Here is a 24,710-nt window from a genome sequence, read left to right on the forward strand (position 1 = left end):
TTCATTGATCAAATGATCCAACTAAGGTTGGTTACAAGTGAAGATTGTGCATGACTTTTACAATATCCTAGATATCACAGCAATAAATGTGTGGATCATCTGCAGTCGAATAACAAAATGTAATTTGAAGAGAAGGTGTTCATTCTTCAATTGATAAATGAACTTACAAACGGGGAAACAATAAATAGCAAGACACGAACAAGGAAGCTAATCAAAAGGAAAAGAGGTTGTAGCATCAGACAAATAAAAAAAAGTGAAAGAGTTGTCAAATTGTTTGTGCAAAGGAAAGATGACCAATCTGAAAGATGAAAAAAAAGCCATCTGCAGGAAACGTGTGGAAAGTATCAGTACTCAAAGATTAATTTCAATGTTTTGGAACAAACAAGTGTAGTAAGTGAAGAAATATTAGACTTTAGAAATAGGTCACATCTCTGGGTAGATGGATGATCTAATCATGTGGATTTTTTATGCATATTTCATTTGGGGTCAAATGGCACCTTCGTGCTGTTCTAGTCTTAAGCAGTTTTAGATAAATTGGTGTTAACTTGTTTGAAACAGACTTTTGTGGCTGTCTAGAATTCCAGTTTATCCATTTGAACAATGGTACTACTTAGTCAGTGTAAACAAAATTATTCCATATATAAAATTGAAATTTGACTTATGGTATGGAACAATATATCTCAACAAAACAGAGAATTTTTCACATTGTCCTCTTAAAAGGTCAGCTCTGTCCCTTGCTGGTTTTGTAAAACTAGTAACCCATTACATTCAACCAGATAGGCCATACCTAGTGTCGCACCTTGCCAAAAAGTCTTCTTACATTGTAAATTCACTCATTTACCATATACTTCAAACTATGTGCAGTTGTTTTTTGTTTACTATCTATATTGGAAAAAGGTTTAACAAATTCATATACCTTCAGTTGGCAATCAGAGACAGTGAAAAATATTGAAAGCAAACACACATACTTCCATGAGTGATTCATATTTCAATTTTTTTTATTAACCTATATGTGTTTCACAGTAAAAGTTTTATTTTCAGGTTTGAGTATTTAATTGAAGCGGAACACCATTATTATAACAGATTCTGGTGATTAAATTCATTGTCGTGATTGATAGAGCTGGAGCAATACTGAAAAATTCATGATGGCCTTACAGTGAATCAGATTAATTTAAGAGGTACAATTGCTTCACCAGGCTATCGTGTGGACATATGTATAGTTAAATAAAAAGCTGAAATGCAGACAGTCAGTAATTTTATTAATAAACTGTAGAACAATGACAGTCACGGTACAAGTTTAACAGTGCCTGGCTAATTTAAGAAATTCATCAGTAAGTTGTCGAACATTTTACACTGAAACCAGCATTTACCACTCTGTCACTATTTCTGAAATACATGAATGGAAAGGAATATAAAACTGAATTGTTCAAATGAAATGATTGCATTATAAACAAATCACTAAGATGATTCATATTGACCACAAAATGCACAGAAAATTTTGTTGTGGTGTAAGTAATATTGTGGCAGTTTGTCTTGTGGCACAATAAAAGCACTAATTGACAATTGATATTTATTGTGTGAGGTGTACTGCCTTTCTATGCAAACATAACATTTGACGCACTGTAGTAGAATAGTATTTCAAAGAACACAGTGTAGGCTATATTGCATTCCTACTTGAATGTGATCTGTGTAAATACCTGCTTCACCTATAACTTGTCTGAGGATGAAACTGAAACATTCATCATCTGTACTTAAAGAAATACATAAATAAGAGGCTCCAATCTTCCGTAACATTTTATGTTATCAAAGTGTGTCTTATTGAAACAGAATACTTAGCACCAAGCAGTGACATGGGGGTCAATGAAACAGGTGAACTAATGAAAGTGGATAGATACATCTCCTTGAATACATTTGGAATTGTCTGAGATACTGCTTATCATGTTCATCGCCAAACCTGCCTCCTCAATCATATTCAGATTCTGTTCACCAGTGCTGTTGGAATAGACAGTGGCAAGATTTCTTTGACTGAAAGTACATTCCTACATTCATTATTTGTTATGCTGTCATTAATGCCAGGTCTTCAGCCATAGCAGTGTGGCACAAAATGGCAAGATGTGTGGTGGGAAATGTAGTGTCTGCATGTGAACCTGGAAGGGGATGTAACTTGCCAATGTGCTACTAACTGTTTAACTTGTTGAAGACAGCTTCCTCTTTATGTGTGGGAGTGGGAGATTAAAAACATCAAAATTATGAACTGAATACTATATGCAGAGGCAAGTAAACTGCATAAAGCACAGTAGCAATCCACCCTCTCATCGTCTTTCTCATCTATTGTCAAGAAGTTCTCTTCCAAAGTGAATTCAATAACACAAATTCTTCTTCAACTACTACTTGTGTACAAGCTCAAGTGAAACAGAACTTCCATGAAAAAGTCACAGGCACCACTGAAGAAACAACAAACAAAGTAAAAACAAGCAGTGTTCGGTCATCTGTAACCACAAGGATATAATAAAAAATTTCCTCTCTTAAAACTATCATTCTCACAAGGTGTTGGCAACTCAACTGTAGCTGAAGATTGATATTATGAGATATTTAAGATGGCTGAGGTATATAGTGTTCAGTCTAGTCTTCCCACATTCCAGTTGTGCCGGTGATGGTGAATTTGTAGCATCCTGGGGTAATTTTGTAATGACTAAAATGCTCTACTGTTGTTCTGTAGATTACAGGTTGAAGTTTGTAATGAAAACTCAGTGGTTAAGGCTGGAGGGGTTAGTTTCAGAATTCTAAGTTCTGCCTGCACCTCTGGTGAACAGATGCCACACACATTGCTGCTTGTCCTTTGTCAGAAGCAAAGTGGATTTTGTAGAATGAGATGTCTCTTACACCAGTTCTGCCATATTGAGATCCCTTCTTTCTCACTGCCTTCACTACCATTGAGATATTCAGTCATCAGTACGCCATCACAAGGTTCTATCACCCTTGCCCTCCCTCAGTAGATCGTACTTTTTATTTTTTATTTCATTGCCAGACTAGTATTGGACTCGTACCCATCTTCGGGGGCATCTGCATTATGGAAGACAAAATACCTTTCACAGTGTATTTACCTATAGTTTATAGCTATGAGCTAATGTGAATGATGTCTTTTCAGGTTTCTTAATTTGACTTTCCATATACATTCTGCTTTCTGGTACATGTGTGGTTCTAGGCCGGCAAAAAAATTAGTAGTACACTTTATTGGACAGCTCACTGCAGCGTGCATATACACACATAACGGCATGACATATTTTCAATATTTTGAAGCTGTGTAACACCATGTGTCTGAGACATGTGAAATATTAGTGCATATATTTGCAGGAAATTGTTTCTGGTCCACAGATAATTGCTATGAAACATTTTATATTCAGATTATCAAACATAGTCCTGTTTGAGGTGACATTCCCAAAAGTTTACCATCCATGATATATGCAGTATTAATTCACAAACCTATTTTTAATATACTGGGGATTCATTCACTAAGACTACATTTTACATCTACTCTCATACAGAATCTATTGTGGTTTCATCAAGCACGGTGAGAGGGAGTGATGACATGAATTTAGTGAATGCAAATCAGAGAGATGGATCTTTATTTGAAAACATTTACTTCTACATTGTTAAAAAAATGTGGGTTACTTTGCAACATAAATTTTCAACAGGCTGTTACAAGAAGTGGAAACTGTGAAAAACCTCAGGGTTGTTCCGTGGTCTGTCCATAGTGTTTGGGTTTTCTATAGCTTTCATGAATTCTTGCTTCCTAACAGGCCATAGCCTCCAGATTCTCTGTCTCTTGCCTATTTTTAACAATTTAAAATTAGTCTTGTAACTGTGTTATTATTATTATTGTCCATATCAACTGCACCTTCATTAGGTAATAAGAATTCATCATATCAGTGGCTAAGGATAAAGCTTCTCTACTTTCTTCTGTTGATCCAGACATGAAGATGGTGGAATTTCTGTATACATAAAAGCAAGGAAGCCCCCTTCAAACTGTTTGATAAAGGCCTGAGATCAAAATTTTGAAGAATTATTGATTCAGCACAGCATAATATGGAGGTGGCAGTATCTTTATTTACAATAGTGACTTCTAAAAGAGTCATTGACCTCACCACCACCAGTATTAGTAGATGTTACTATAAGCTATTCACAGTTCAGACTCAGATATCTAATCATGGACAGCTGGATCTTTTTTACATGGGTAATGATGTATCAGAACTGAAACAAACACTCAGGAACACCAATGATTAAACCATGACCATCTTTAAAAGAGTATTAAGGAGAGACCCTTGTACTGAAACTACCTACAGGCACAGGATGTGAATGAAAAAAATGCATTATATATATAAGAAAAGCTGCAAGCTCAGTAGGAAGCTACAAGAACTGAGATGGTTGGGTGATGCTGAATGCTGCAAAGTATTATGAAAGAAATACAGGAAAATAATAAGAGACCAAAGCTGTTATCACTATCATAAAAAAATTAAAAATTGAGTGCAGTGCAGAATACAGTTAGCACTGAAACAAAAATGACTCAGAAAAAGCAACAAATATTAGGACACTAAAGATGGGTAGTGAAGTGGTTACTAATATCAGGAAAGTAACAAACATACTGAGTGACTAGTAAATAAACATGATAGAGAACTCGGCAGAGGAAAGAAACAGTCAAATAAATAAATAATGCTAAACATCTAAGCCCTAAGGTATTAACATCATACAGTATGATGGTCTAGAAAGCATTATGAAAGGGAAACTCAGATAAAATATACAATAACTGAAGACCACGAAATCAGCTAGTGTTGTATTGGTGCACTTAGGACATCTAGTGAGTGAACAAATAATCACACTGTTGCTGGACATAGCAAACTGCTGAGAACAGAAAAACTAAAGTTAAACAGGGTGGTGACAGAGTGCAGGAAAAGGGACAAGCATAATCCCCATAACTAAAGACCAGTTTTGCTGATATCGAGCTTCTCAAAAATTCTGGTGTATCTGGACAAACACAACATTCTTGTGCCTTCAGAGCGTGGTTTCAGAGAGGATAAATCTACAGAATAGTCAGTTGCCTGCAACTGACCATGAAATGCTCATGCAATAGTGAGAAAAACTGTGGCATTACCTGGCAAGCAGGAAAGTGGGTACTAATTGTATCTGAGTAACAGGAAACAGTATGTGTCAGTTGAAACCAAGGCCATAAAGTACATAGCTCCTCAGAGTTCCGCAATGTGACTGTTGCTGTTTAATATGTTTAAAAATGATCTAAACATGGAAAAGAAAGAAGGGGAGAGAGAGAGAGAGAGAGAGAGAGAGAGAGAGAGAGAGAGAGAGAGAGAGAATATTGTATCTAAATGATAGGACGACACTGAGTGAAGACAAAAATAATGTGGAACAGCTTGAGAGAGGAGCATATACTTCTGCAAATGTCACACCATAATGACTCATGAAAAATAAACTGGCTATAGACCTGAAAAAGACTGCACACACAGTGTTCAGGAACAAAGAAAAGTCTGAGCAAATGGGTATAAAAGTGGTTGAGAAAAGGCTGGAGAAGGTAGCGTCTACTAGAGTTTTGGGTATTATTTAGATTAGATCAGATAAGGCAAGAGAAGTTTCAGTAGAGTGTAAATAAATTAGGAGTAAAGGAGACCACATTCCACATAGTGTTGAGTCAACAGGCACACAGAAAAGAATGAAAACTTTCTAGCTTTCAGAAAAACCCTTTGATGAGGTAGAGAATAAATAAATACACAAATAAGTGCACACAAATGCCCGCATACTCTCACCAGACACTCCCCTCCCCCTCTCCCTCCCCCACCCACCATTCACTCCCCCCCACCCCCACCCCGTCAACACTCTCCCCTCCCCCCCTCCCATCCATTTCACCTTGTCCTCCGCAGCCCTGTGTTCCAGGTTCTTGGAAATTGACATCTGGCTCTCTGATGGCTACATCCAAACCTCTATCCATATCAAGAGCCCACTAACCACCAACAGTACTTGCATTTTGACAGCTGTCACTCCCTTCACACCAAAAAATTGCTCCCATTTATCCTGGCCCCCTCTGGATACTGTATTCTCTTGCTCAGTACGCTGAAGGTCTCACAAAATCCTTCACAGACAGATGCTACCCCACCAAATGTAGTCTAAAACAGATTTCCACCACCGTATTCTTACACAGCCCTAATCCACCCACCACCTCCAAGAACCAGCTGCATAGGAGCATCCCTCCCAACCCCTCCTCCCCACCCCATTTATCATCATCCGAGACTGGAGCAACTGAGCCACGTCCTTCATCAGGGCTCCGACTGTCAACATGCCTGGAACAGCCCACCCCCGATCCTTCCCACCCCCTCCTAAAGTGGCAGCTTACACAAAATCCTGGTCCATTCCTATGCCACTCCCACCTCTTGCCACAGAGGTCCTATACCTGTGGAAGACTCGGGTGCAAGACCTGTCAGATTCACCCACCCAGCACATCCTACTTCAGGACTATTACAGTCATATCCTATCCCAGCCAGTCAGAGGCAGTGCTACCTACAATAGTAGCCATTTCATGTACCAACTCTGCTGCAATTTCTGCACAGCATTTTATGGGGTTATAACCAGCTATCCACCATAATGATTGACCACCGCCAAACTGTGGCCAAGAACAAAGTTGACCACCCAGTGGCAGAATGTGCTACTAATTACAACATGCTAGAGTTCAGTGGCTGCTTCACAGTTCATGCTATCTGGATCCTTCACTCCAGCAGCAGCTTTTCTGAACTACGCATGTGCAAATATTATTCTTACAGCATGTGCAACATTTCCTTTGTTCCCAAAATCCACTTGGCCTCAGTATCTGCCAACCAACTGCACCATAGCCCTCTGCCCAACAGTCTACCCATGATATGCCCTGTCAGCCATGTCACATCATTGTCATTGTGCGCTGCATGAACTCACTGGCACCACTGTCTGCGTGTCGCGTTCCTATCCCATGCACTCTCTGCCTCTCCCTCTTGCATTCCTATCCTGCACACGTTGCGTCCCTTCGAGCCACCAGCCACTCCTTTGCAAGTTCTCATTCTTTTTCTTCTTTTTTTTGCCTGCTGGCAACCCAATGCTTTCACTATTTGGTAAGTAGTACCCACTACTATAAATTATTTACATTAGATTAGATATCCTTTTTTTACATAGATCTTTTGTGAGAAGATCCTCAAGAATATAGAATATGTCCAAAAAAATACTGATCATACATCATGAGATCAAATGAAAACATTATGTTAACACTTTCTGTAAAAGAACTTGGCTGTGGCTTACAAAAAGCATCTGTGGATAGTATACTTTGGACTGTTTGAAGCTTACCTGCAATATGGAGTTCATTGTGGGGAAACTTACACAGAAAACAAAACAGAATGTTCACATTGATGATAAAAAAGGATAATTCCAAGAACAAGACCATATGAGACACACAGATATTGCTTCAAAACCTAGACATCTTAAATTTGATATTTCAGGGCATATATAAAACAGTAATATCAAGAGCTCAGATGGCAACCCAGTTCTAAGCAAAGAAGGGAAGGCAGAAAGGTGGAAGGAGTATATAGAGGGTTTATACAAGCGCGATGTACTTGAGGACAATATTATGGAAATAGAAGAGGATGTAGATGAAGATGAAATGGGAGATAAGATACTGCGTGAAGAGTTTGACAGAGCACTGAAAGACCTGAGTCGAAACAAGGCCCCGGGAGTAGACAACATTCCATTAGAACTACTGATGGCCTTGGGAGAGCCAGTCATGACAAAACTCTACCATCTGGTGAGCAAGATGTATGAGACAGGCGAAATACCCACAGACTTCAAGAAGAATATAATAATTCCAATCTCAAAGAAAGCAGGTGTTGACAGATGTGAAAATTACCGAACTATCAGTTTAATAAGTCACAGCTGCAAAATACTAACGCGAATTCTTTACAGACGAATGGAAAAACTGGTAGAAGCGGACCTCGGGGAAGATCAGTTTGGATTCCGTAGAAATGTTGGAACACGTGAGGCAATACTAACCTTACGACTTATCTTAGAAGAAAGATTAAGAAAAGGCAAACCAACGTTTCTAGCATTTGTTGACTTAGAGAAAGCTTTTGACAACGTTAACTGGAATACTCTCTTTCAAATTCTGAAGGTGGCAGGGGTAAAATACAGGGAGCGAAAGGCTATTTACAATTTGTACAGAAACCAGATGGCAGTTATAAGAGTCGAGGGGCATGAAAGGGAAGCAGTGGTTGGGAAAGGAGTGAGACAGGGTTGTAGCCTCTCCCCGATGTTATTCAATCTGTATATTGAGCAAGCAGTAAAGGAAACAAAAGAAAAATTCGGAGTAGGTATTAAAATTCATGGAGAAGAAGTAAAAACTTTGAGGTTCGCCGATGACATTGTAATTCTGTCAGAGACAGCAAAGGACTTGGAAGAGCAGTTGAACGGAATGGACAGTGTCTCGAAAGGAGGATATAAGATGAACATCAACAAAAGCAAAACGAGGATAATGGAATGTAGTCAAATTAAATCGGGTGATGCTGAGGGGATTAGATTAGGAAATGAGACACTTAAAGTAGTAAAGGAGTTTTCCTATTTAGGGAGTAAAATAACTGATGATGGTCGATTTAGAGAGGATATAAAATGTAGACTGGCAATGGAAAGGAAATCGTTTCTGAAGAGGAGAAATTTGTTAACATTGAGTGTAGATTTAAGTGTCAGGAAGTCGTTTCTGAAAGTATTTGTATGGAGTGTAGCCATGTATGGAAGTGAAACATGGACGATAACCAGTTTGGACCAGAAGAGAATAGAAGCTTTCGAAATGTGGTGCTACAGAAGAATGCTGAAGATAAGGTGGGTAGATCACGTAACTAATGAGGAGGTATTGAATAGGATTGGGGAGAAGAGAAGTTTGTGGCACAACTTGACTAGAAGAAGGGATCGGTTGGTAGGACATGTTTTGAGGCATCAAGGGATCACAAATTTAGTATTGGAGGGCAGTGTGGAGGGTAAAAATCATAGAGGAAGACCAAGAGATCAATACACTAAGCAGATTCAGAAGGATGTAGGTTGCAGTAGGTACTGGGAGATGAAGAAGCTTGCACAGGATAGAGTAGCATGGAGAGCTGCATCAAACCAGTCTCAGGACTGAAGACCACAACAACAACAGCAATATTAATCACAAAACTTAGCCAATAGTGAACAACAAAACAAGTATGTTCTCCCACAACACACAGAAGAAGAACCAATTAAGAAACATACTCTACAATACTTTTAAATAATGTTTTTTGTAATCATTGGTGTTAGAAAGCCTAATCGCAATTGTTACTCCTTAGGAAATATGTGATAACAAATAGTTTACATTATTTATGGAATATTCCATCAGTTCTCAAAAAATAGGAATTATACAGCCAACCGGATGCAAATAACTGTGTGGTACACTGACCTATGTTTCGACACCTATTAAGGGTGTCCTCAGTAGAATGAAACTTCATTCTGATGAAGACACCCTTGGTAGGTGTCTAAACCTAGGTCAATGTACCAAACAGTTATTTGCAGTTGGTTGACTCCATAGTTCCTATGTTTGAAAATTATATACCATTGCTGAGAAAGGGTCATGTTTAAAACTGTGTAATTCCATTAGTTCTTGTAAGAACATAGACATATTAAATACTTCAATACACAGTATTAATGTTCCACAATAATATGTATTTAATAGTTCATTGTGAACTGAGTTTTGGCTTCTAATGATGGTGTAAGAACCCAAAAGCCAGTTTGTAATGAACTATTAAATAAATATCATTGTGGGACATTAATACTGTGTATTTAAGGTTTTAATAGTTTACATTCTTGACACTGCTGTATGCAACATGTTCACTTGCTGTACACAAAGAAACGCTGCATGATAAGTTAGTTAGTTTCATGTTCTGTGGGTGATTTACACAATAACTCATTATGAGTCTGTTTACTTTCACATCACAAATTAATTTGTAAGGAAGGCTACATGCTGAACATTTCAATTTTTTCTTTTGTTTTTAATTTTTATTTGAAAAAAAGATATACAGATGTGAGTTAGTAATTCCTACTTACCACCTTTCAATAATACTTCTACAGTATGAAAGGAGTTGTCAAAGAGAAACTTTTACACATTATTTTCCAAGTGTACTTTGCTGTCTTGTGAGACATTTTGTATCACTGGGTAAGTGATCAAAGATTGTGGTTGCAGCATTGTGAAACAATTTTTGTGCTAAAGACAACCTTAATGTAAAATAATGAATGTGATTTTTTTCTTCTGGTATTGTAATTATGAGCATCATTATTACTCTGGAATTATACTGAATTACTTACAACAAACTTCATGAGGGAGTAAATATACTGAGAAGCAGTAGTCAAAATGCCTGACTCCTTAAACAGATATCTACATAATGGCCATTGTTGAGCACCACATATTATTCTTAAAGCTCATTTTTGAGCAATGAAGACTTTTTTTCTTAAAGGTAAGTTGCCCCAGAACATTATTCCAGGTGGAACCAATGAATGAAAATAAGATTTCCAATGTTTCTAAGTGCACATGTGGCTGAACTAGCTTGTTTTAGGATCTCGAGAATGTACTTTTCCCAGATTAAATTCTCAAGAATATGAACACGTAAGAGTTTCAAAGTTTCTATCCTATTTATAATTTCTCTCCATGTGTGACACCTATCATTTGTGTAGTATCTCTAGATAGGCAAAACTGAATATGTTGTCACCATTTGTTTTTTCTGACATTCCTTAGTTAGTTCAAAATTCATGGAGATATGTTCTGTCTTTGCAACTGAATGAAAGGTGTTTTTCCATATGTGTTTCGCTTCTTTTATTTATGAAGCATATTCAGTGGCCTGTAATACATGTTTGTTTGTATGTATTTCCAATTTCTGGTGTTGTTTCCTTTACATTTATTACAACACAAATGCTGGAAATTGGGCAGCTGGTGCATGGAGACTGAATGAATACATCTCCAGGACAACACACATGGACTAGCAACATTGTAAATTGTAAGTACCACCAAACAATAATTCAACCTCACAAAACTTGTTGTTTCTAATCTGAAAAACAAGAGAAAAATGTTAAAAACCTAACATAGTAACATATTTGTAACTCCTACATTACCATTTATTAAAACAAGTATTACGGACCGTTGGAGATATTCATAAATAAAAGAAGTGAAACACGTATGCCAGAAAACAAACTGCCTTTCATGTAGCAGAAAAGCTGGAAAACGCCTCCATGAATATGTTGTGTCTTTATAAAATTGGTGGGTGGGGGACCATTCACAGAAAACCAGTGGTACTGTTAAGAACATTGTTTACAGTCCTTCTGTAAGTGTATATATGCTTGGATTCATTACAATACTAGTGTCTTCTGCAAAAAGAACTAATTCTGCTTGTTGTTTATTAGACAGAAGATTGTTCACATGTAAAAGGAGGAACAGTAGCAGACCCCAGATGTGATATGTCCCCAGACTACGTTGGTCGACTTACAAAGTGCAATTTCCTGCATTCTTTTGGGTAGATATGACATTATCCATTGGTTGGCTGCACCATCAGTTCCATAAAACCTCAAATTATCTGGGAGAATATTGTGATTCACTCAGTCAAATGCATTAGATAGGCCACAGAAACTGCCAACTGCAATATTATTTTATTTAATGTTTGTAAAATTTGGTGAGTGAACAAGTAAATGCCATTTTCAGTAAAGCAACTCTTCTGAAATCCATACTGTGGTCTGCAGAGGATATGATTGTTTCTCAGGTGAGATCTAATTCTAGAACACACTACCATCACAGAAATTGTGGAAAATGTCAGTAGTGAAACAGTTTTGTAGTTATTGACATCCCTCTTATCACCTGCCTTACAGAGGGGTTTAGCAATGACATATTCCAATTGCTCTCGAAAAATGCCTTGGATAACTGATGAATTACGTATTTCAGATAAGAATGCATGTATGATATGGGAACAAATCTTTCGTATTCTGTGGGAAAGACTGTCAGATCCAGATGAGCTTTTATTTTTGAGAGAACATATAATTTTCTTCGTTTTGGAAGAAGTTGGTGATACATTTATATGATAGAATTTGATTAGACTTGCTTCTTCAACATACTGCTGTGGTGTTTCTCTTGAACTGTTTGTTCTCATATTTTCTACTGTATTTAAGAAATGATTATATTTGTTACCTGTCACTCATCATTTATAGCCATTCCATTCAATTCAACAGAGATGTTATCCTGTTTTGTAGCAGGTTGTCCCTTCTCCCATTTCACTATGTTCATTGTAGCCCTAAGTACGTTGTCGGAATTACTGACTTCTGAACTAATGTTCATGTTCCTTGATTTTTAATACCTTTTCTTTGTAAATTTGAGTAGTGTTTCTAGTGTGTAACTCCTGCAGGATCTCTGTTTGTTCTTGGCAACACACAAATTTCCTTTTTCCTTTCACAAACTACTTTAATCCCTCTAGTGGTCTCTCATTTTTCACATGGCTGTTTAATATCCTTTCTTATTAGCTTATATGGAAAGCTATTTTCAAATAATGATATGCATTTATCACAGAACAGATTAAGTTTTGTCAGCATATGGTTCATTATAAATTTTATCCCTCATCTCTTGCAAACTGCACTTAAAACAATTTTTTCTGGAGTCATGAATTATTCTAACTGATGTCCACTATGGGTATCGATACTGTAAGGCAGTATCTTATTTATCCTGACTAACTGTGTGTCATGATCAAAGAGCATTTGTTAGTGGGAATACAGTTATTTTCTTACCTTGAGCTTCATTAAAGAAACATTATCCGTTGGGATCCCAGTGTCTTTATTCACCCGTCCTGGAAAGTTAATTACCGAAATCAAATTGCAGGATCAAATAAGGTTTCCAGGTCATTTTTCATATTGGAATCCTTTAGAAAATCTATGTTGAAATCACCACAGACTATTAACTATTTACTGCTTTCTGACAGATAAAATAGTAAGGAATCCAAATTCCTCATAAACAGTTCAAAATTTCCTAGTGGTGATCTATGTACCATTACAATTAAAAGCGAACTGTTTTTCAGTATTACTTCACAAGCACACACTTCTGTGTGTTGATTACTACAAAATCAACTTGCCTCAATGTTTTTGAACTTGGGTTCTGTCTTAATATATTTAACTATTCTAATCCTGTGGTGCTAATATAGACACAGGATGTTTACATTTTCAGAGCATCTAAAGTACACAAACAGACAAGAAGCTCTTTTACTTTATTACTCAATCTTCTAATATTATGATGAAATAAGCTAACCTTACTTCTCTGCGCATTCTCAAGAATTTTCTGGGGCTCTTCTGTTATTTTAACACCTTTCATAACAGGGTGCCTGAACACTGATTCAACAGGGTGCCTGAACACTGATTCTAACCTAAGAAAGGTATCTCTCTGATGCCTGCAACCACGGGGATGTTGATTTGTGTGCTGATGCCCCTCCCCCCCCCCCCCCCCCCCCTCTGTAAATTTTCTGCAAGAAGCTCAGCAAACCTTTTTTTTTTTTCCTTACTCTGTATATCATGTTACATCATCTGAATGTAAGGTTCAAAGTCATCCTCTGCAGTGTTATTAATGAAATTATGATCTACCTCATAAAGGCAAGAAAGATTTGTATGCTCAAGTAGGTCATTACTGTGTTACTGTTATCAAGTGTGCAGGAAAGACTGAAACAAGGTCACCCCTCATCTGTTTCCAGTCTGAGTTTGGAAGGTACCATTCCATCTCTTGATAACAAAACAGAAGAGTCTGTCCAATGGAAATATCACATCACAAGGGCCTCGTTCAACACAGAAAGTTTGTGATGGTAAATGAAAATATGATATCCAGAGACAACATCACAAGTCAGTTTTGTAGACTGTTGCCAGAATTTCTAAAATATTTTGTAACATAGTTTTTTCTGTGACAAAGTTGGCAGTCCCATTCCAGACACATTTATTCTGTGGAATGATGTAGCTCAGAAAATTATTTCAGGCATAATTCTGATGCAGTAAATACCATAATATACACAATAGAGACTTATTCCCATTGTTCTCTAATTTTGGAGAACTTTTATTTTCACATCTTCCAGCATGGGAACTACAGAACTTTGTCAGTTAACTCTTCAGAATCTGTAGAAGTGGGTAACAATCACCAATTTTCACTTTTAATCACATTGCAGTTGAAGACTGATCATTGAAATTAGTGCCACCTCTGCCCTGATTTCCAGAGTGCAGAACAGACTACCACACAGATTTATCTAGCTGAGAAAATGATGCAAGACATTATGGATACCTTTCTCTATGTAAAACAACAGGAGAGTGGGAAACACAGTGTGCCAGTGCATGTGGAATTAGGACAATAAGAAAGATGATCACAGAGCCCAATGATACATATAAAGAAATCTGTGGCAAAATATGTCATCATCCTCAAAAATCTTTTGAGACCCAAACTTTTGAGAGATAAGTTCATATATTTGTTTGTGGCTATACATACAAAAAAAGAAGTTAGGGATCATAAAACTGACAGCCCAGCCTTGGAGAGCATCTTACCAGTTTGTGACTTCTTAGGCTTTCCAAGTGTAATAATTCTTGATAATCTCCTTGTGGTTTGGTTCTATATCCTAAAATCAACATTATTTGACATTTGAGTGATCCATCCATCTCTTCGGGAGAATGCTGCTGCTGCTGCTGCTGCTGCTGCTGCATCCCCAATGAAAATGGGACTCAGAAGATTTTCATTGGGGACTCAGCAGTAGCGTTTTCCTGGAAATGTCAGACAGATGGATTGCCAAAATATTGAATTGTGTGGATTTTAGAATCCAGCAGAAAAGCCGGGTGGATTATCCTACCAGTTTATTTACATGAATATATGGTAAATAGGATTGATAAGATCTTCTACCTTATACATTTACTATTTTGCACTTCTGAGTATTCACTCTGGTTTTGCTGCATGTTGCACTTTTTTGTTCAGTCTGCAAGTGCTGCAACCATATTCTCCTTTACTGTGATATCTCCAGTGTCTTCCGTAGTAAGTTGGACACACATTTTCGTAATAATAGAGCTGATATTCCTAAGTTGCCTTTCTAACTTTCCTGTTGTTTCTCCATCAAATCACAGAGTATACTTTGTAAGCAGAGGGAGTTCAACATATGACTAAATATGTTTCGGAAGTATAAGGTATTCAGAAAAAATTAATAAAAAAATGTGGACAGACTGAGTTGTGTGTGTGTGTGTGTGTGTGTGTGTGTGTGTGTGTGTGTGTGTGTGTGTGTGAGTGAGTGAGTGAGTGAGTGAGAGAGAGAGAGAGATTGCTTTTAGTTTTATTAGCAAAATTAATGGGAATGCTTATTAATAAAAAAATTAATAATGATATAGAACTACAGTAATTAAGAACCAACTTCCAGTCAAAATTAATAAAGTACTAAGATTTTTTCCAGCTGCAGAATTTTTAGTTCCATTATTACAAGAGCTGTAATTTCTGTTCAATTTAGTATTACTGACAATGGACCAAAGGTTTTGCTCACCATGAAACCATAAAGCGAAGTGTTTGATAATGCATGAAAATTGTTGACATAGTTGAAGTACTAACTATTCTTGACAGTTCTCTCATTTTACTAGTTAGTGTTGTGGCTAACTGAGTATTGGTCTGAATAAATATATCCCTAAAAGTGAATATAAAGTCATCAGTGTAGTAGATGAAGTTTTTATGAATTGTCTAATAACTGGAATACGGTTGAAATAGGCTATATTGATGTAGATGTACTTTTTATTGTTGGAATAATTGTATTGTCTGTCCTGTTCGCAGGTGACAATGTTCCTGAGTACTTTGACACCAAAGTTCTATGTAGCCTTGACTGGAACATCATCACTAATATCTGGACTGATTTTGGTGAGCTGATGTTTAGGTTTTAAATTTTTGTGTCACTCTTACATAGCTACTATTATTTTCTGTTTACTTGCACTCACAGTTCCACAGTATTTCAAAAACAACATGATTTTCCACCTTTACTGTTACTGAATCTTCCAATATAAATTTTGGCATGTTTGCCAATTTCAAGTGATCACTCAACAAGAAGACTGTCCATACATATTGTTTAATGTTTATTGGACATTGCTGTTGTGTCCAACCATGTTCACATATTCCACTTCACCTGTGTGAGAACAAACAGATTTCCCATAGTCAGTATAAATGGAGGTCGTAACAGTTTGTATAATAATTTGTATCAAACTCAGTGTTGAAACTTCCCCTTTTTACCACAGTCCGTGCACCAGGTACAATGTATGACAGTTCGTGCAATTATACAGACAAAGTTAAATATGTGAATATATGATTTATATTAGAATGATGTCTATAACAGTAAAGAATATGTATTAACATACTTCATGTTGAGTTATCACTTGCCAGTGGCACACATGCCAAAATCTCGATTGTGATGTAAATAAATCAGGTAACAGTCCAGGTAGAAAATCTTGTCGTTCCTTAAATACAGTACAAGTAGATAATTCGACATGCTCTGGAAACTGTCAGTGCTGAATTATGAATATGCTGGACTCTGAAGATCATTTTTTTTTTTTTAAAATGTTGTTATCATACAAAAACAAGTAACAGTAATGTAATTGGATAGGTAAAAATGTACTCACCAAGTGGCGGCAGAACACGCACGTAATAGAAGACGACAATTAGGCAAGCTTTTGGAGTCAGTGGCTCCTTCTTCAGGCAGAAGTGTTGAAAGGGAAGGGAGATCTAAGTACATGTGTGTGTTATGCCACCACTTGGTGAGTAGATTTTTTATCTATGCAGTTACATTATATTGTCAAAAATTGATTGCTTCGTTGTTATAAAAACAAATAACTGTTATTCATTAAACATATCAGGAGAGATTAGGCTGTAAAAAATTAAAAGTATGTAGGATTATTACTTTCTTGTAAAAACAAAATTGAATTAAAAGTCAAATACTGTAAGTCTCTGTTAAATCATAAATTCAGACACATTGTATTGTTGGCTACTTCCAGTGAATTTCACAGAAGTTTTTAAGGCTGTTGAAGCCTGAGCTCAAGATAAGAGAGTTTTAGACTTTCCTTCCTGTCACTTTGTTTCTGGTGTGTCTTGTGGGTTGAAAGCACTTTCGTATATCACATCGCCAGTCATCTCTTCTTCAGTAGCTAAATTTGTCATTGTCAATTCCCATGTTTCTTGGAGGCGTCCAATAATACAGCCAAAGCCAACATGCTGAGCTAAAAATAGGATAAATTTTTGATGTGTCCACCACTATTGGGTCTGTCATATCGATTGCTGGATTATCACTGTGTTACTGTACTATGGTGACAGTTGTAAGAAACTGCCATTTAAATAAAACTTTTGTTCATTTTGTTTGTAATAATTTGTGACATCTGAAGAACTATTGGATCACATTATATGAAGGGAAGGTGTAACAGTGGTGCTATAGTGTTGTTATACGATATGTGTTATGAGGACAGTAATTAAAGCTGTGGTATTGTCATTGTCATTTACTTTCTCAACTTATTACAGTAATCATTCCAGGCTAATGCTTACAAAAATTTCTATTGCAGAGCATGGCCAGTTTTTTTATTATCAGGCTTGATTATATTAAAGTCTTCCATTTACACATGTCAACTCTTGTAAGCAGTCCTGTCAGTGCTAGTAAGGTGCGTGACACTCCAGACAGACAAGAAGTACCTTGTTGAAACATAATATGAATCAAAAGGCATTACTTTGAGCGGACTTAAATTTCTGCTTTTCATATCTTAGTCACGGTGAATGGACCGTGCTGCCACCTAGAAAATTTTTAGTCACTTGCATCACTGGTCAAGTCAAAGCTGGAGTCACATGCTTTTGAACAAAGGGGAGAGGGATGGATATTTTATTCACTATGTACCGTACATTAATCTGATGACAAATGTAAAATGTGTACAGACCAGTCAGAATTTGCAATTTGGAAAGAATGTGAGTGAATGTTCGTGATGAAAAGTATTTAATTATTTTCTCTCATTTATTCAGTCATTAACCTTATAACTCAATGATGATAGCTCTCTGTAGGCTACTAAGGTGCAGTTGTATAAGTATATTCCCAGGCTTATCCATCAGCTATTATTGAGGGCTACGGACTGTCTTGAATATTTGACTAAAAGTCACCAGTTACTTATAAATACACTAGAAATACATCTGGCTTTAGGAGCTTACAGATCCCTATGGTACAGTTCCAAAACAGTACCAGTGATATATTCAAATGCAAGGTTTCTTTGTGAATTACACTGATAAGCTCTTCTTGGGAAATGAGCCACGTAATAAAGTGACTTCAGAGTAATGTGTTGACAAGTTTCTTACTTATCCTCAGATGAGATGTCTGAATCTTGTAGGACTGTTATTTACACATTACAGATTGTGTATGTTGATTTTCTTGTTGTCATATTTCTATGACATGGCATCTTTGTGTCTTCAGAATTGACATATATCCCTCAATGATGCTGTGCTCTGCTACCACTGACTTCTCTGTGTACCTGAGTAGGACATTCCTCACCTGTCCCATGCAGCTCTGTGATATGCAGTGTTGTGTCTGGCTGATGATGTGTCTGATGTATTGGCAGAAACACACATGATGCTGTGCATGCCATTTGTCCTTAGTCCTAAGATATCTTTTATGGAGCTCTGGATGTTCCTAATTTTACATGCAGGATGGAAGAGTGTCTTCATGTTAAGCTTGTACAATATCCATTGGAATATAACCTCCCTTAATTGTGTACATAGGCCGGGGAACCTAAAAAGAAAAATGTATTAGTTGAAGTTAGATATAATGGGAATTAGTGAAGTGTGACAGCGGGAAGGATATAACTTCTAGTCTTGTGAGTACAAGATTATGAAAACAGTCATATGGGCTAATGCATTAGTAGGTCTGATAATTGAATAAGAAGGATGTGGGTCGGCTCTTATGGACAATGCAGCGAACACAATATCATAGCCGATACAGACACAAAGCCAACAACCAGCACAGTAGTGCAAGTTTTTATGCACTTACTAGGTCTGCAGTTTATAAAGTGAAGGCAGAAGAAGACTGAAAAGATAAAAATACTAGGTCCAATAGAAATCCTTTGGTAACACATGAAATATTGAACTTAACTGATGAGGAGAGAAAATATAAAAATGTGCCAAATGAAGTAGACAAAAGGAAATATAGGTGTCTAAAAAATAAAATTGATGGAAAGTAAAAATTGCTAAAATAGGAATGGCTAGAAGAGAAATGTCAAGCTGTGGAAGCACACATGACTATATGAAAAGTAGATGCTGCCTATAGAAAACTGAAGAAATCGTTGGAGAAAAAAGGAGCAGCTATATTAATATCAGTAGCTCAGATGGCAAACCAGTAGTAAGAAAAGAAGGGAAATGAAGGTAATATTATAGAAAAGGAAGAGGAAGTACGTAAAGATGTGTTGGAGATATACTGTAAGAATAATTTGACAGAGCACTGGAAGTCCTGTGTCAAAACAAGGCACCGGGTGTCGACAACATTCCCTCTGAGTTATGGAGATCCTATAGAGATCATAACATGACAGAGCTATTCCACCTTGTATGCAAGACACATGAGACAGGTGAAATATCCTCAGAATTCAGGAGGAATGAAAATAGTTGCATTTCTAAAGGAAGCAAGTGCTGAAATGTGTGGGTATTACAGAAGCCTAAGTTTAATGAGTCAAGACCTCGTGGGAGGTTAGTTTGAGTTCCGGACAAATACAGGATGTTGTAACCCCTATGCGGGTCACAACATACTTATTTTATGAGCTCACTCTCAGATCAGAAGTGACGCAGGATTTTTGGTCATCTGTTTGTTGGTACATGAGCAGCTACATTCAAGAGTGAAACAACAGTGTGGTGAAGCTGGAATTTTTCAGATGTCTTTGGTTGGAGACAGTATAGAATGTCTTGGATGTTTTAGACTAAGGAAGGAGATATGGTGGCGATAGTGAAATGAGTCTCTGCATTGGCTTACTGGTCTGCTTTTTATTGCTTCTTCACATGTTAGCAATGCACATGCAGAAGAGCACATATGCTGGCTTACAAAAACATAGATGAGGCTTGCTAGATTCTCCTATCAATTGCCAGAAAAACTGGCCAATCCCACCTATCACTTCAGTTATAATTGAACACTTATGCTCAAGTACTTGTCACAGTGTAATTGACATACAGACATAGGTACATGTAGGCATATGTATGTTGGAAACCAATAACCCTAGCCCAGAGGTACATACAGGCAAGCTTTGCAAGTCCTTCTTAGTGCACGAAGTTAATTGAGTCTGATTGCTCGTTTAAATAGCACCTGCTGTAGGCTCGTTCATATGAGGCAGCTGTTGCTGGATCTCTTCTGTTCACTGGGACTCTCAAACTCTGCCAAATTCTGTCTTGCTTGGCATTTGAGGACCTCTGTATAGAGCATTTTAGGCTCTTTGCTTATAGACAATATGTAACCGCATCACTTTTTACCTCTAATTTGCAGTCAGAGAGTGTGAAATCAGCGATTTCTTAATACATATGTTCTCTTAATGGATTGACAAAAGTGGCTTATGCTGTGTGCCTGTACCTACAATACAAGGTTTATGGCTAATATTCATATTTGGATAATTTTTCTTTTTTTCTGGCAGTGTTCCATGATTTGGTCATTACACCTCTTTTACTGGGGGAAGATTCGCCCTCAAATATTAGACACTAATTTTACAATTTTTCTTATACAATTTACATTGGTGCATTCATATACATACATAAAGGCATGGGTTTCTCTTTTCTTTTTACGTATAAATATACATACATAGATTTTTCCATTGATACATCTAATACACCCATAAATACATACAAGAAGTAATCACGTCTTCTCCCATCTTCCTCTGTGATCTTGTACGTCTGGTGATGATGAAGTGCTGGGATTAGGAACAATTCCACTTAGGGGGGTGCACATCTCGTGAGATTTTCCCATGAGTTAGATCACAATCCACATACACATGGTCGTAATACTTCTCCTCTTTCCACTTTGTGCACTGGATGATGCATCTGAGATGTCTGAGTTTCTAACTTTTACACTTCTCACTGATGTATTCCATCTTTGTCCTTTCTTCCTGTTTGCTACTGCAGCCAGGGCTAGGCTGTAGTGGCAAAGAGACTGGTGTCAGCCTGGACTGATGACATTGTCCCCCTCAGCTATGCCTTTAGAATTTATATAAGCAAGACCCTCTTTGTATAAACTCAACTTTATCACAGCCTCACATGTCTAAAGTCATTATCTGCCTTAATCTGTTTGTGTGTAGTGTTATGAACTACTTATTTGTTCATTGGAATACTACATTTATTCTGTGAGTCCTTACAGTATGGAAAGATCCCCTCTGTGGGCTTGTTAACTGCTTTGACTGCTCTCTTCTCACACTTTTGTTGTGTAATGATAGCTTGTCTTCTTTCTTGAATTCCTTGGGGTTTTGAGTGCAATCATAATACTCTTTATTCTTCTCTTTACATTCCTTATTAAATCTTCTTGCCACTTGATGCATTTGGCACATCCCTTCCTTTAGTTCCATTACCTAATCATCATGGTTGTATTGTACTTTGGCCAGATCCCACTGTAGGATCCTGGTTATGTTGCATATTCTCCCAAAAAAATAACTCAAATAAGGTGAACCCTGTTGATGAATGCAGTGTGCTGCTGTATACAAAAGTGGCAAAATGCAGCCATTCATCCCAGTTTTCCTATGTCATCTCCACATAATGGAGTAGATACTCTGTTAGCATTCAATTCATCCTTTTGAATGCTCTATTCATTTGGGGAAGGTGTGCACAAGATTGAATCTTCTTGACCCTCAGTAAATGAGAAACAAGATCTGCGCTGTTGTGTCAGCATCCTGTTGCACTATAGGCTCTGCTGTAGTGAATTTTGTGAGGGCATCCTGTACATTGTGATTTATCTGTTCCCTTTATCTGTTATCTGAAGTGGTCCAACCATGCTGATATCACAATTAGCTCTTGTATGTCTTTCTTCAGACCTTTCCATGGCCTATACTTTTTAGTATGGTCATATATGTGGCTGATATCTTGGTGTCCAACTACTAGTAAATCATGAAATTTCTTCAGAATAGTTCACTTCTCCTCTTTACTAACTGCGGGTTGCTGGTCATCTTGTTCTTTCTTGCTGATCTCTTCCACATCCCTAATGACTGCAGTTGGCTCTTTTGGTATCTATGACAATCCATTTATTATTACGTTTTGCGATCCCTGTTTTGTATATTATCTCATAATCATATTCTGCCAATTTAATCCTGATTTCATTCATCTTAATGATGGATCACTCACATGCGCCAACCATTTCAAAGGTTTGTGATCAGTACATACAATGAGTCTTCTTCCATACACATAAGGCCAGTAATGCTTCACTGCCCCACACTATGGTTAAGAGCTCTTGCTCAATCATATTATGTCCTCTCTTGGTGTGGTTCAATGTTCTGGATGCAAAGGCAATGGGTAAGCCCTGTCCTAATTCTCCTTGGCTCAGTTAGGCACCAATCAACTGCTTGCTAGTGTCTGTTGCAGTTATGAACTGCTTCATAAAATCAGTATACTGTGAGATCAGGGGCGAACTATTTTTGCTTTCATTGCTTGGAAAGCTGCTTCCAGCTGAGTCAACCACTCATATGTTGCTTCTTTCTACAGTAATTCGTATAACAGTTTCACTGTCTGTCTGAAGTCTTTGATAAAATGATATGGTCCCTAGAAAGCTCTTTAATTGCTTCGTGGTACTGGGTCTTGGATACAGTCTTATCATGTTAGGTTTTAATCCATCTGTCATAATTACATGCTGTAGGTGAGTTACTTGTTTCCATAATAGTTCACACTTGTCAACTTGCAATTTCAAATTGTGAAATTGGAACCTCTCGAATACTTCCCTTAGTCTGGCACCATACTCTTGTAACATAGCTCTGAATATGACCACATCATCTAAATATACAAACATCACGTGACCCTGAAGTCCATTTAATACTGTGTTCATCAGTCTCTGAAAAGTAGCTCCACTATCTATTATTCCCATCAGTAATCATTTGTATTTGTAATGTCCTTATGGAGTAGAAAATGCTGTTTTCTCCCTATCATCCGCTTTTCCTAAGTAGTGTAAAATTTCATCAATACTGGGTAGTAGAAATACAGTGTTAATGCAAATGTCATTTAATCTCCGATAGTTTGCAACTATTCTCCAGTTTCGATTTCCTGAAGCATTCACGTGTTTCGGAATCATCAATAATGGAAAATTACACCCACCTGTGCTTGGAATAATGATATCCTCCCTTAACATTGCATTTATTTCATTCTGGAGACCTTCCTTTTTTGCCTCTGGTAGTTGATATGATCGGATATTTATTACTTTTTTTTGCGCTTCTAGTTTCAACTTAATTTTATGCTTCACCATCTCTGTGTACGTTAATCTGTCTGCAGGCAGATGAAATACTTCATGCTATGCAATATACGATTCAATAACTGAAGTCCTTTCTTCTTTGTTTAAGTGATCCACTCAAGCCATATCCATTAACCTGCTAATTCGTGACCTTGTCTCTCGGTCCACTGAATGTATACTATGTATGCGGCATTCCTCATCTTCTCCCATGCCAAGCAAGGCTTCTGTTGTCAATTTGGGACATTTTAATATAACTTCTTCTTCTTCTGTGGTAGTCAAAATACTTGTGACACACGTGCCTCTCTGCTCGATCACCAAGGCTGCAGGAAAATACATTCCCATTTGCAACTGCTGCTTCTCTACTATTTCTTTGGTCAGATCTGTGTTCTGCACTTTAATTCTTAAAATCTTTTCTTGTTGTGGGCCTATTTGTATAACTTCACACAGAGACACTTTCCTTTCCACCTGTTGCTCACCTTTGTCCCTTGTTTCCCGTAGATGTGCCATTGTATCACTTTTTATCTCTTCTGGTTCCTCACTTTGAAGGTCTCTCTTCTCTCTCAGCTCTGAGTCCAATCCTACCTGTGTTCCTACTGACACCTGTGGCTTTGCATTTGCCCTCACAACTCATTTCTCTCAATGTGGTTCTCTCCCAGTACTCAAGATTTATTTCTCTTAAACACTTGCAGATGTCTATGCCTAAAATTCCTTCATGTGGAACATCTGAAACTTGTGTTCCACACACATTGTCAACTATCAGTGTTAACATCTTGGTTCTGTTACTTCTTTAGTGATCCCTTCAAGTTTTATTCTTTCATCTATGCTACTGCCCACCATACTCTTCAATGCTGGTTCTTTTGTTATGCTCACCTGAGTGGCACTATCTACAATGAAACTTGTTGTTCCCAGGTTTCCCTGTGTGCATCTTATATTTATAAAATCATTCCTGCCCTTGCTGTCTACTGAGTACAATTTTGCAGCACTGTTCAACTGCCTATTTATGCCATTCTTTTCTTTCCCGGTTTTTGGTCTCACCTGATCACGTGGTCCTGTATGCCTTGAAGATAGCATCGATGGTATACTGTTGCTTGCTTGTTTCCCATTTTCCTGCGATGACCTCTACATAGTATTTCCTCTATCTTTCTTGGCAGTGATGGAGGATGGTGTGCCCATTTTTCTGCTCCACCGCAACTCAGGTGCGTG

General features: G+C 37.4%; 1 protein-coding gene across 6 annotated transcripts in view; it reads left to right on the forward strand.

The window, feature by feature from the left end:
- The window catches only part of LOC124721307 (protein ST7 homolog), a 178,259-nt gene that overhangs the window by 13,527 nt on the left and 140,022 nt on the right, over positions 1-24,710 (forward strand). For 5 of the 6 annotated variants that reach the window (XR_007006316.1, XR_007006315.1, XM_047246215.1 and 2 more), the window contains exon 2: positions 15,878-15,961. Coding sequence is in view for 4 of the 6 variants with exons in the window: in XM_047246215.1 (XP_047102171.1) it covers positions 15,878-15,961 (84 nt within the window). In the remaining 2 variants the exon portion in view is untranslated. Of the gene's footprint in view, positions 1-11,005; positions 11,073-15,877; positions 15,962-24,710 lie in introns of all 6 variants that reach the window. The other variant, XM_047246217.1, reaches the window with a different exon arrangement.

Source organism: Schistocerca piceifrons, chromosome X, assembly GCF_021461385.2.
Source record: "Schistocerca piceifrons isolate TAMUIC-IGC-003096 chromosome X, iqSchPice1.1, whole genome shotgun sequence".
In the NCBI taxonomy this organism is placed as follows: Eukaryota; Metazoa; Arthropoda; class Insecta; order Orthoptera; family Acrididae; genus Schistocerca; species Schistocerca piceifrons.